Raw genomic sequence first — 12759 nt, forward strand, 5'->3', positions numbered from 1 at the left:
TGGTGCAAGTGTTGGAGAGACCATGCTCTTCTTGATCTACTGCTCACAAACAGGGAAGAATTGGTAGGGGATGTAGAAATGAATGACAACTTGGACAGTATGGCTGTGAGGTGGTTTAGTTCAGGATTCTGACAAAAGAAAGAAAGGAGAGTAGCAGATTGTGGACCCTGGACTTCAGAAAAGCAGATTTGGACTCGGTCATATTGTGGTTCATGTCTTCCTCTGTAAAATGGGAATACACGTATTTTTACTCTCTGACTTTTCTCTATCTTGTTAATGCAGCTAGTGCACGTCTTAAAGCTAAGTGCTGTGGAAGGGAGGACTGCTCTAGCCCCCCAGCTTCTAGCTTGAGCCACTGCAGACATGTGCCTGAATTTTCTCAGCCCAGAGAGAATGTCTGTCGAGTTTCAAACCAGCCTAGTCAGGTTAGATTAACCTGCAAAGATTGAATCAATTCAGGCTTAGGCTTCTTGAATGTCTGTCCTTAGCCACAGTCACGGGGGTTGTTGGCTTGCAGAGTTTCAGTCCCATTAGTTGGGTTTAGTTGCTAACATGGTGTTTACTGTTTATGCCATGCTAATGCATGGGAGGGGGCGGGGGGATAAGAGTTCTCATGGCTCTCAGAGTTCTGCCATCTCCTTGTTTATCATTGCTCTGCCTGGGGTACATCACAACTTCTCTCTTCCTGTTTAGGAGAAAACCTCCATCTGCTGTTCCCTTAGCTATCTCCACAAACAAACAGCAGCTCTGGACACAATCCCTGTTCCACCCACTTTTTCTCTTTCTCCATGTAAAAGTAGTTTAGGGAGGTGAGAGCTCAAGGTTGTAAATTGGGCATTATAGCTGAGTGGAAGAGGTGGGAGCAGGCCAGCTGAAGAGCTCCGGACTTGTTTGAGCCATCCTGCATCAGACAGTGTAGGATGATTGAATGCAGTCCCATCATAACAGTGATTGCTTGAAAGCAGTCTCTGATTTTTTCCTGTCCTTCATCGCTCAGCTGCTGTCAGAGCCTTTTTACAAACCACATCTTTCCTTATGCTGCGCACATCCCTGATTCCATCCCCATCTCAAGTGGGTTTGTGGAGGCAAACACAACAGCAGTCTCTGTGGATGTGGTCTCCTCCCTCCTCCTGAGGGGAAAGCTTCAGGATTGATAGTGTCGGAGATCTAATGTGGATTGATGGGTAAACATGGTGTCAGAAATATTATGCAATGTAAAACTTTGGCTCAGTGCATTTTAAACATAAACATGTGTGTTTCCTTTAGAGAGACAGAGCACTTTTAACAATCAAAGTCATATTGCAGGAACAAGGATGCAATAACTGCAGGGACTGGCAGTTTGTGCGGTAAATCTCCTGCGTGACTGTACAGCAGTAATTACAATGTGAAAGTAATAACTGAGCTGTGCTGAGCGTAAGGCCAACTCCCCCAGCTTTCATAGGATAGCATGTTTCTCACTGGGAGGCTCCTGTTTGTTAAATTAGATATTGTGCTGTATTTCAGAAAAGGTCACATTTAACCGACGCTGCTTCTGTTTTATTATTTTGGTATGACAGTGTAACCTCCACTGGCTCCCTGCTGGATTTCACATTCAGCTCTGCTTTGGCTGCCCGATTCTGTGCTTCTTGCCTCTATGATTATGTTAATGACAGACTGTGCTCTTTTCATTTATTGAGACATTAAAAGATGTGCAGGTTTATTTTACCATGTTCATAATTGCAATAAAAATAGGACAACATGAAGGAGAGAAAACATTGGAAGGGGATAGAGCTGCAGCTGAATAGGCTGAACTTCAGGAAAGTTGAAATCTTGTTATTATGGGACAGTAATTTTTGTCTTTTAGGTTGCTTTATTATTAAGATGGTCCCTTCAGGCCTCAGGCAAGATGTGGGATTGTGTGAAGGATGGGGCATGGCCTGGGGAAAGGGAGGAATAGCACTGCCATGTTAGAAGTCTCCTTCAGAAAACCTGCATAGCATAGTATGGTGATCCAGCCCCTGTGCTGGGATATGCCTGTGTGACTCCCATAAGGATTGCACTGAGAGCAAATTTTGATCCTTAAGCGATCAGGGTATTCCACCTGTCTGCTAGTATTTGGTGCCCATGTTTTCATGTGCTGATTGGGGGACTGACAGAGCTCTCTTGGTAATGCCTAATGCTGTCTGGCTGCTTCCCCATATCATGGCTGCTGGGGGGGGTGTGAAGCTTCAGTCACTGATTTGATTTGGAGGAGATTTGGCCCAACTCAGTGGCCAAATCTCCGAATCTGAATTGAATCAGGAGACTCACTAATCTCTTTGAATCACATTGTAAGCCTCCACATCAGTTCGGAGAGATTTGACGATTCAGCCGTAGACACAGTTTTATATGTTTTTTTTCTATGTACCTTCAAAGTACTTCCGGCCCACTTCTGGGTCTGCTGCTGAGCATGTGGAGGACCCCCCATGCTCCCGTGGGATACTCCATCTGCCCCACCATCTCAGCATTCATGAGCCGTACCTGGTACCTTGAGGTACATAGAAAAAATATATAAAGCTGTGTCTATGGCTGAATCTCTGATTCTCTGAATCAGAATCGATTCTTGAGATTCAGATTTGGCTGAATCAAATTGGGACAGTGATCCAAATCCGCGAATCGAATCACTGTTCCCTGAATTGGGCCAAATCCAATTTGAATACTGCCTAATTCGCACACCCCTAATGGCTGCTCCCCATTACTTTCTCTGCCATGTGGGTGGTGTGGCAGGAAGTCACCTTTGTTTCTCCCCAAAATCTTGGCTCTGTGACAATTTGATTAGGATGGGTCCAGCAGAGGAGACACACCTTTACCCTATCTCTTTAGGTAACCTGAGATGGACACATTCTTGAGGGAGGGGGGGAAACCTGCTCCCTCTGCCTATGTGACTGGTATCAGCTACCTGGGTGAGGGGCTTCTACCTGGTGGGCTAGAGTCTGCCTGGCAACTAGTGATGCATTTCAAATTGGTTGGCTGGCAGCCAACAGGTGCTGGCCTCCATTGGACCAGGTGAATGAGGTCACAGGGGCTATATAAGTTAAGACTACCCAGGAGGTGGGGGTGGCAGCAGCCATGCAGGGGACTCAGAGAGGAGCTTTACCATCTGAAACTGGCTCTCTCCTGCAAATCTCATGAGCGAGGAATGGCCTGCCTCCAGAGGGAATCTCCAACAGCCTCTGGATGATGCTTGTGAGTAAGCTACTCGAGATCTGGTTAGATATCTAGCTGGCAGTAACTCAGATGCGTGATCAAAAGGCTACCTCAGCCAGACTGTTTTGCTCTATGGGATTTCTATGAGATCGCTCTATCCTGTACCCTATTTTCACTCTACCCCTGTAATCAATAAAGTTCTCCTTTGTGACCAGTGTAGAAGACTTATTGAGGGGTGGGTCTAAATTATGTCTAAGAGGCCCCTTAGGTCTGTGGACTAAGGGAGACTTTCCTTTTTGGCCCCCGACTTGGGGAAGTGCCCCAAGTGCCTGTACTGGGTTGAGTACCCATAGGACTATTAGGCCTGTGTTTCCCCGAGGACACAGGGCCGAGAGAGTCCCTTCTCGGGGTGGTGGCAGCTTATGTTACCCCCAGGCTAGCGAGTGTGCTCCAGGAAGGGGGTCAACCGGATGCAAGGCACCCCTAGGGAGGCACTTGGAGCCTGGAAGGTGGTTGGGCGCAGTGAGGTGGGTGGCTCAACACAGGAGCGCCCCCTACTGGCTTGCCACAGGTGGTATGTAGTGTACTGCTAGGTGGAGAGCATGGGATGAAGCCAAAAGCTGGTCAAGGGGCACCTGTAGAATACTGCTGTCATGAGGGTGGCGCAAGGAGAGTGCATGACACCAGATCCTAGGTGCCACTTACAGTCTATGACTTTCCTGATTAATGGAGGGAGAAGGACAGAGAAGGAAAAAGATACATGTATGGAAGAAGGAGACTCAAGTCTTTTCAATGTCTCAAGTGCAGGCAGAAGGCAAGGTAGATTTCCCTTTAGATTAGATTTTCCACAGCATCTGATGAAGTAAACTGTCTGCTAATGAAAGCTTATGCTATTCATTTGATTTATGCAGTTTGTACGGATGCAAATCTATCCTGCCTTCTGTCTGATTCCAGACTAACACAACTACCCTTCTCTCTTAAGTGAAGGACAGACTCTAGGATCAGCTGATACCTTGTAATTAACAGAAGCGTTGACATGCGTGGAGATGGCTAGCTAGAAGAGCCTCTTGTCTGTCCCCCTGCTCTTCATGACAAACTGTTTCCCATTATGAATCTTTTGTCCAGCTCAAGTTTTAAACAGCTCGAGCAATGCAGGTTCCTTCGCTTTCCTTGGGAAGTTATTCCTCTTCCCGATAAGCTGTGAGAATAAGCCTTCTCCTCTACTTCCCCTTTTTTGTTCTGGTTATTCTGTACCTGCTGTTATAAAACCTGGAAAGAGTGGGATTTTTAATGCAAAGTGAAATGATGTTTTACATATGGACCTTGTTAGTGGGTTTGGTTGCAAGCACCGTGTTTTATACCCAATGATTTTCTCCCCTTCTTTTGCTTCCATTCCAGTACCAGTCATTGCTTGCTTTTGTATTAGAAATAAAGCCAGATATCTCTGCTAACTGGTGTTTGATTAAATGATTTAAAACAAAGCAGAGTGCCCACTTTAAATTCTCCAGGAGGGGATTACCTTGCTGACATTTACATATCTATGCAATAAATATTTTAACATGTTAATTATACACTAATAAGAAAAATAACTTTTGAACTTTCAGTCAAATTGACACACACAGAACTGGGTCCATCAGGGAATTGAAAGCAATTAGTTTTTGTAACAGACTGTGGTCACATTGTTTCTTTTCTGCAAATTATTCTGTGGTCACCAGCAAGCCTTATCCTGTCAAGTGCTTAGGCATGCATCAGATGTATTTCTCATCTTCAAATGGGGTAAATCCAACCTTGTGTGTGCAAATCCCAGGGAAGTTGAATGGGAATATAGTTGGAGTAAGGCTACAGGGCTTCATCAGGGTAATTGGACAAGTATGGAAAACCCATTCTCCTTACCTTACACATTTCTAATAATGGTTATAGTGTTATATAAACTCCTTACCTAGGGACAGACATTACACATAAACCAGTATAAGTGATCAGAAACTGGTTCAAATCTGTAACACAACAGAAATTCAGTGCACATAAACCACTGTCAAAATGGCTGAAACTGGTTTAAGATAAGCCTGGGTGGATGTAGGCTCAAAAATATTCAATTTAGATTAAATTGGTTTATTGAACTTCTGTCCCAGATCCCCTCCAGATTCAACTCAGTCTCCCAGCATCCCAGGATGCCCTGCCCCTCCCTTGCAACGCCCCCCTCACAGGGTGTTCAGGCTAGCCTTGGCCCAAGCTGTCTGCTCCAGCTAAGCAGGGAGGCATGCTCTAGTCTCCAGGGTTCTGACTTGGGCCACTGCAGGCATGTAGTTGCATTGCCAGAATCAAAAGTGATTCCGCCATCTGTTCATTTGCTTATCGGTTGAATCTATGCAGCATAGACTAACTTGCAAAGATTGAATTGATTCACCCTTGGGCTTTTTGACTGTCTATACTTGGCCCTCACGGACCTTCTCATGGTGTCCCCCCCCCCCCGTTCCTGTTTCATGGGTAAGAGAACTGAGGCATGGAAAGGACAATGTCAAAAATCTTCAGGAGTTCTGTGCACCTCTGGTGTAGAGTGCCCAGGTGGGTTTTGTGAGGGCAGGGTGCCGAGCAGGCCCACCTTCAAATGACTGCCATGGTAGTTGTGTGCTCAGCATTTCTGAAAATTAGGGGCCTTAATCTGGCCACTTAAAAACTGAGGCATTTGACATAAGTTGCTGGTTTCTGAAAACTGAGCAATTAGTGATTTGCCCAAGGCTACATGACACTGGAATATGTAGTTATTGTTGAAGACTAGGAAACCCTCACGTAGGCTGAGGCTTTGAGTAAGGACATGGCTTGGTGGGCAGTGCCCATTTGGATCTGCTACCAGGAATTGTTCACTAGAAGAGTCCCAGCCTGTATATGTGGTTTAAACCCCCATTAGCTGCAGTGGGAGCCTTACCTGAGTAAGGATTGCAGGGATGGGTGCAGACTGCCTTTGTTTTAGGTGCAGAATTTACTGTTCTCTTTGTCCTGAATACAATGCACCCTGCAAATGTGCCTGTTCCAGTTTTTAGATGAATCACACTTGTAACTATCTCCCTTTTCTTTTCCTCCTTTCAGACTGAAAACTACTCTTTTGATTCCAACTACGTTAACAGCAGAGCCCATTTAATAAAAAGGTACGTAGGTTTGCTGGAAAGTGCTTCATAACAAAATCCAAATGTAGTGTTCTTCCCCTCCTTCTTATATGCACCTTTTTTTAAATGCAAAATATTGCAGGAATAATCATTTGATTTTTTTTTTTTTTTTTAACAGTATTTACTTCCTATTAAATCCTATTACTCTTGCTTTTTCTTTTTAATAAAGGAAAGTCTTTTCTGTTCTGTTTGCCTCATTCACACTGGGAACTAGCAGTGATGTAAGCCAAAATGCTGTTACTCTGACAATTTTAAAATTCATAAAGTTTATTTTATTTGAATGAACAGGAATGAAATGATAGATCTGGATGGGGGAGTGCTTCCTGCCATGTGAGGCAGGGGGAAAAACAAATGTGTTTGGGGCAGGTCATTTGGTTTGATACTTGTTCCGTTTTTCAGTTTGAATATTAAAGGAAAACCAACATTTTGCTGTCTTTTTTTTTTTTTTGTTTGTTTCTTTTTAATCTTCCCATTGGTAAAACCAAATCATCAACCTAGTTCAAGGGTAGGCAATGTTTTTTGGCTGGAGTGCCAAAAAAACCACAATGCCTACCTTGGAAGGTGCCAGAGTGCTGACATGCCGGAGCCTGGAACAGCTGTTTGCAGCCTCCTGGCTGCAGCTGGCCCAAGGAGCCTGGTCTGCTTGCAGCAGGGCTTGCAGCCTCCCAGCTGCCTGCTGGGAGCAGCCTGGGGTCTGTAGCTGGCAGCAGCTGTTTAGAGCTGGGGCTGGCAGTGGTGTGCAGAGCAAAATGGCCTTGCATGCCATGCTTGGCATGCGTGCCAGGGGTTGCTGACCCCTGACCTAGTTTAATTCTAGCAATGGTGCATTTCACCTATTGGTAAATTCTGTCCTCACTGATATACTTAGAATTTGTCATTAAGAAAAGAAATGAGCCCAGTAAAGGAACATCTCTGTTATACCAGCTTAACCCCTGTTGCTTTGACTGGGTTGCGTTGAAGTAATTGAGTGGTGAATTTAGTTTATTGGAAAAAGACTAAAAGCGTTCATCCCTCCCATTCTGCTTTCAAGGCTATAAAGTAGGGGTGGGCAAAATACAGCCCATGGGCTGGATCTGGCCTGCCAAGGGATTTTTATCTGGCCTGTGACAAGTCCCTTGGCCCTGCCCGGTCCAGGTATGGGGGCAGTTTGAGCCGTGGCACATGTAGCTGATCCTGTAGTCCCCAGGCATGTGATGGGGAAGTGCAGCAACCACAGGCTATGCCCAGCAGCCACACTCTATGCTCAGCTGCCACTGCCGGTCCGCCCTGCATACACTGCCGGGGATGCTGGATGGAATGGTGGGTGGGCAGGGTATCCATGGAGATTGGCCGGGGACACCTGTAGTCAAGGCGTGCTCAGCTCGGTGGTTGGGATGGGGCCGTGGCTGGGTGTATGGGGAATGGCGTCCAGGAGAGGGATGGATAGGTGGGGGCTGGGGCCAGAGTTGGGATTGTGGGATGGTAACAGCATGGGACCAATGTGTGGGGCACAGCCAGGATCCATTCCCTTCACATTCCTGCAACAGATGCTGGTTCTGTGGGCAGGGACATGTGGGGAGTGGATTGCAGCTCTGCCCTGGGCCCTGGCCCTGTGCTGTCACCACCCTGGGATTTGGGCCCGCCCCTGCCCCTGCCTGGCTGTCCCACTCCTGGACGCTGCTCTGTGCCTGCTCACCCATGGCCCATCTCATCTGCCTGGCTGAGTGTGCCTTGCTGGTGGAGATCCTGGGCTGGTTTCCAAGGAGACCCTGCCCACTGGCTCTGTATGGCACCCCCCACCTGTGGGTGCAAGGTGGACAGCCTGGAACCGGATAGGACCAGCGGTGTCCCCCCGCCCCACACCACACTGGGTCAGCACCACCCCTGCTATAAAGGCTGGAGAGACAGCAGAAATAGCAGTGTGGCCACAATGCAAGGCAGGAAGGCTGCATTCCCTGCACATTGTGGAGCTGTGTTTTATAGAGATATACTTACTACATCCCAATTGCAAAATATGTTTAGATGTGTCATGACAGATGGAGCAATAGGGCTGTGCTTCCATCATCTGTGCCTTCACCCTCCCACACAGCCTAAGAAGTAATTTCTTTCTCTGGATCTTGGTGTTTAAGTAGGAAGAATTTAAAGATCAGGGTTCAAATTCTTCTGAGTTTTATGCTTGCAATCCTTTGAAGTCAATGGGGCAGCAAAGGAGTAATGGAGAGCAAAACTGGGCCGTGAACTGTTTAGATGTGATTCTAGTACTAGAGGAAATCCAATTATCTCACTGGCTAAAATCCCTTATGTCTTAAAAATATAGGGACTAAGGATGTTGTTACAAGTCATTGTCTTGGTTCAGCCAGTGAAGGGGAGGTCTATTTGTTTGCCTTGTTTGTGATATTTAAAAGTGGTAATGTGATTGCTGGAGAGAGGCGAGTTGCCTACCCCATGTCATGCCTCACAATATAGTCTGCAGGCATCCTTCTGAAAAACAGATCTATTAATCTTTTCTTCATACCTCGCATAAAGGCAAGCAGCGTTCCCAGCTCCCACAACACTATTTACTCCAATGCTGTATTGTTTGCGAAACGCTGTTACTGATGATTCTCAGGTACCTGCCCATCCTTTAGAAGTGGCAGCTGTGGGAACACGTTGTGTGGTTGTTGCATTATGGTCTGTTTCACTGCAGGAAAGATAAATGCATTGTAACATAGATTGCCTGCATGATGGGAGCAGCAACACGTTGTAGAACAATATTCTCCCTGCCCTTTCACCTTTACTTGTCTTGTATTTGAAGCACAATGAATGTCATAAATGCTGCACAGATATCGGAGAATAGGCATATCATCTTTTAAACACAGTGGCATAATTCTAATCCAAAAAACCCTTTGCTTTTGTGGACATGTTATAACTTCTCTGACTTTGCTATATGAACCTCCCAATATCTGTGATGTTAATTACTGCATTTATGCCTTTACTTTTTTGTCTTTTTCTCTCCTCTTTCATGCTTCTCTCATGCTTGTGTGCACCCATGCATATGCGTGCCCGCACACACATGCACACACACATTAATCCGCTGTTAATTTAAAATCCTATGATGTTGTCTGGAATCAAAGTCAGTGGCTTCAACAGGGACATCTTTATTTAAAAGGTAACGTTTGAAGATTTACCAATTTATATGTATTTTTACAGCTTCCCCCTTTTGTGCTTCTGCAAAGTGTTGGATGGGAGGTGGTCTATTTGGTTTCCGTGGAGACACAAAAGGCCTTTGCAAAGTAATGAAAATGTGTAATTCTTTAGTGCTTTGAAGCACAGGCCATTCCCAGTAATAAATGATTTCAGACAAAACCAAGCTAGCTCTAAAATCAGGGCCAGATAATCAACTGGTGTAAATCAGTGTAGCACCAAAAAAAGCCAGTGTTGATGTTCACCAGCTGACCATACGATTCTCTTGTTTCTTAGCTTTTTGGAAAAGCAACCCTGAAGGACATTGTGAAAAAACCTCCTAGGGAGTTAGCCCTGACAGAGATCCAAATGGCTTATGGAGATAGACTGTAAGCTTTATGGAGCAGGGTCCCTCTCTCCCACTCCGTACAGTGCCAAGCACAGTGGGGCCCCAATCCTGGTTGGTTTTTAGGCAGTATTGTAATTCAAATGGAAAACAATCAGATGGAGGGGATAATGTCCTTTTCTCCTTGGTCAAAATTTGGTTGGCCCAGGGGGCTGGAGAGTCATAGTTTCATAGATTTAGGGTCGGAAGGGACCTAGTAGATCTTCTAGCCCGACCCCCCGCCAGGGCGGGAGAACAACAAAACCCCAAAACAAAAAACGGGACTCAAATGAGTCCAGCCAGGTAGGCATTCAGCCTCTTCTTAAAGACCCCCAGGGTAGGGGCCAGCACCACTTCCCTTGGAAGTTGGTTCCAGCTCCTAGCCGCCCTAACTGTGAAGTAGTTTTTGCAGATGTCCAATCTATACCTCCTCTCCATCAACTTGTGCCCATTACTCCTTGTTATGCCAGCGGGCGCTAGGGGAAACAGCGTCTCCCCCAAACCCTTCTGGTCCCCCCTAGTGAGTTTATAGACAGTCACCAGGTCCCCCCTCAGCCTTCTCTTGTCAGTCCTCTCATCCTTGTCATGTACTAGCTTGCTTAGATTTTTATTCTCCTCTTTCTTCTGCTCAGGCATGCACTCCTTTTCCAGGTTGCCACTTTCTCTGTAGATGAAGTGTCTGCACATTTCATTTTGATCTATATCACCTTTTCCAGCAGTAACCAATTCATTTTCCATGTCACTGAAGCAGCTTCACCTTTTCTTGTTGCTTGTGGTGTTCTCCACATGTGAAGATGCATTTCAAGATGTTCTATGTATGACTTTAATCTGGTGTTTTAAGGTTCCATGTTTTACATCATTTCACTGCTCTTCCAAGTTTCTGGATTTGAGGGACTATAGAAGACCTTTTGTTGCAACCAACCTCAAGCTGTAAAAGAAAATCTCTAATCCCTCAGCTCCCTGGGATGCTTGTCACTTGTCACAGGAATTTCACCCTCACAGCTATTCTTGGGAAATCTTTCTGAGGCTGGTCCACCCCTCTAGCACTTCGTGCAGTAAGTTGTGTGTTCCCTTCCAATACATGTTGAAGGCAGTGAAGCTGTAAGAAGCCCTGTGGGAACAGACCCCACAGGAAGACAAAACTGAACCTAGGAGCAGGTGGTGTTCCTCATCTGCTTCACACACAGTCTGTAAGCATTGCAAAGTGCAGGCAGCCTTCTCCTTTAACTGGTAGGTGAGATCTCATTAGTCCTGGCAGCAGTCACCCTTATTAATCCATAGCCTCCATAAATCCATGGTTAGAAATTCTGGAGGCACCCCAAATTATTAGTCGTGATCCATGTACAGTCAATCTTGGGCCCCTACCTGGCTTAAGAGACACAGAAATAGAACCTTGGTTTTCTGGCAGTTTTTAAGGGTTCCCAGGAGCTCTCTGTCTTTGCTCTTGGTTCCCTCAGAGTTGTGCCTGCTTCTCATATGTCTTGGTAGATTTAATCAGCAGCAATGTCCACAGTGAGTCAGCAGAATTTGATTCCCTGATCTATGCAGGGTTTTTTCTACTTCTAATATGGTGTGTTAATAGAAGAGTCCTGCTCCCCTGAGGAGAGGGAGATCCTATCCTACTTGGGGCCTGATCCTGTGAAGAGTGAGCCTAGGGGAAAACTGTCTTGTTCTAGAAATGGGGGATGTGGTAACAGAAGCCCTCTCACCACTCTCACTATGGTGCACTGGAAGACTTAATCTCCTCAGGGCTGTTAGTTTGTTCTGTATTTGTATAGCACCTGGCCCACAATGAGAATCTGTTCTGGAACTGATGCCTCTATGTGCCACAACAATACAAATAAATTATAGTCATAATAATAAAAGAAACAAACACCCATTTTTCCCCAAGGAGACCTACTGAAGACATATGGGCAATGAGTGCTTTGAGTGCATGCTCTGCTTTCCCTGATTATCTTGGCTTTCCCTAGTCTGTTTACCATGGTCACTCTCCTTCAGTTACCAGTGCAGTAGACACCAGCCTCCCAAACCTGCCTTTCCACTTTGGGTGGGTACAGACGTTTGGGGGGAGTTGGCTTGAGCTAAAAATGGGCACTTGATCTAATTTAGTTGGCCCATGTGTGGACCTTACACTTAGATCCCTGGTTAGGTTGATCTGAATGCAAACTGTACAGAAATTCCAGGTAGGTCAGATTGGTTTAAAAATGGCTGACCTGGCTTAAGTTAACTATATTTCGGAGCTGCACTACATTAGTTTGGGTATGGTGAGACCAATCTAACTGAACTTCTGTGCACGTTTTGAGCCCAGCTGCAGGGTTGGGAAAGCTGAGCTGCTGGCCCCAGCCCAGGGGCTACACTTTTCCAACCCCCGCTGGCACCAGACTTTTAGCTCCTGGCCCTTTCCCCTACCCCCAGACAAATCAACCAGATCAGCCAGCACCTTCAAGCCCCCCAACCCCACCAGCTGTTTCCGGTGCCAGTTTTACTGGCTTTTGCTGGTGCCAGAAGCCAATCAAAGTAAGGCGGGGGGAGGGGTCAGGGAGAGTTGGTGTGCTGGGAAGGGGCGTTTTTTAACTAGGGATGGGGAGGAGATAGGGAGCTAAAAATAGCCCCTAGTCCCGGAGGGAGTGAGCCACGCCCCCATCCGTCCAACCTTTTTCTTCCACAAAACCGAAAGCCCTCCCAATTTACTTGTTCTTCCCCCTCACCCCAGCTTACTTCAGTTAGGCTCTTGGCACTGTGAAAGCTGGTAAAACTGGCTTTGGGACTGGTTTGTAGGATCAAAGGCAGTTTGGTGGCATCAGGGGGAGGAGGGGGTTGGGGGGTCTGGGAGAATTCGGCGGGTTTGGAGAGCCTCTCTGACTTTTTTTCCCTCCCCACCCCCCAAACCCTCTCTGGACCCTGCTA

General features: G+C 46.3%; 1 protein-coding gene across 3 annotated transcripts in view; it reads left to right on the forward strand.

Annotated features, from left to right (window-relative positions):
• The window catches only part of PCDH19 (protocadherin 19), a 145475-nt gene that overhangs the window by 67738 nt on the left and 64978 nt on the right, over positions 1–12759 (forward strand). For all 3 annotated transcript variants that reach the window (XR_002098280.1, XM_019521367.1, XM_019521368.1), the window contains exon 3: positions 6250–6308. Coding sequence is in view for 2 of the 3 variants with exons in the window: in XM_019521367.1 (XP_019376912.1) it covers positions 6250–6308 (59 nt within the window). In the remaining variant the exon portion in view is untranslated. The remainder of the gene's footprint in view (positions 1–6249; positions 6309–12759) is intronic.

Source organism: Gavialis gangeticus, unplaced genomic scaffold (genome assembly GCF_001723915.1).
Source record: "Gavialis gangeticus isolate Ggan-Ray unplaced genomic scaffold, GavGan_comp1, whole genome shotgun sequence".
Taxonomy (NCBI): Eukaryota; Metazoa; Chordata; order Crocodylia; family Gavialidae; genus Gavialis; species Gavialis gangeticus.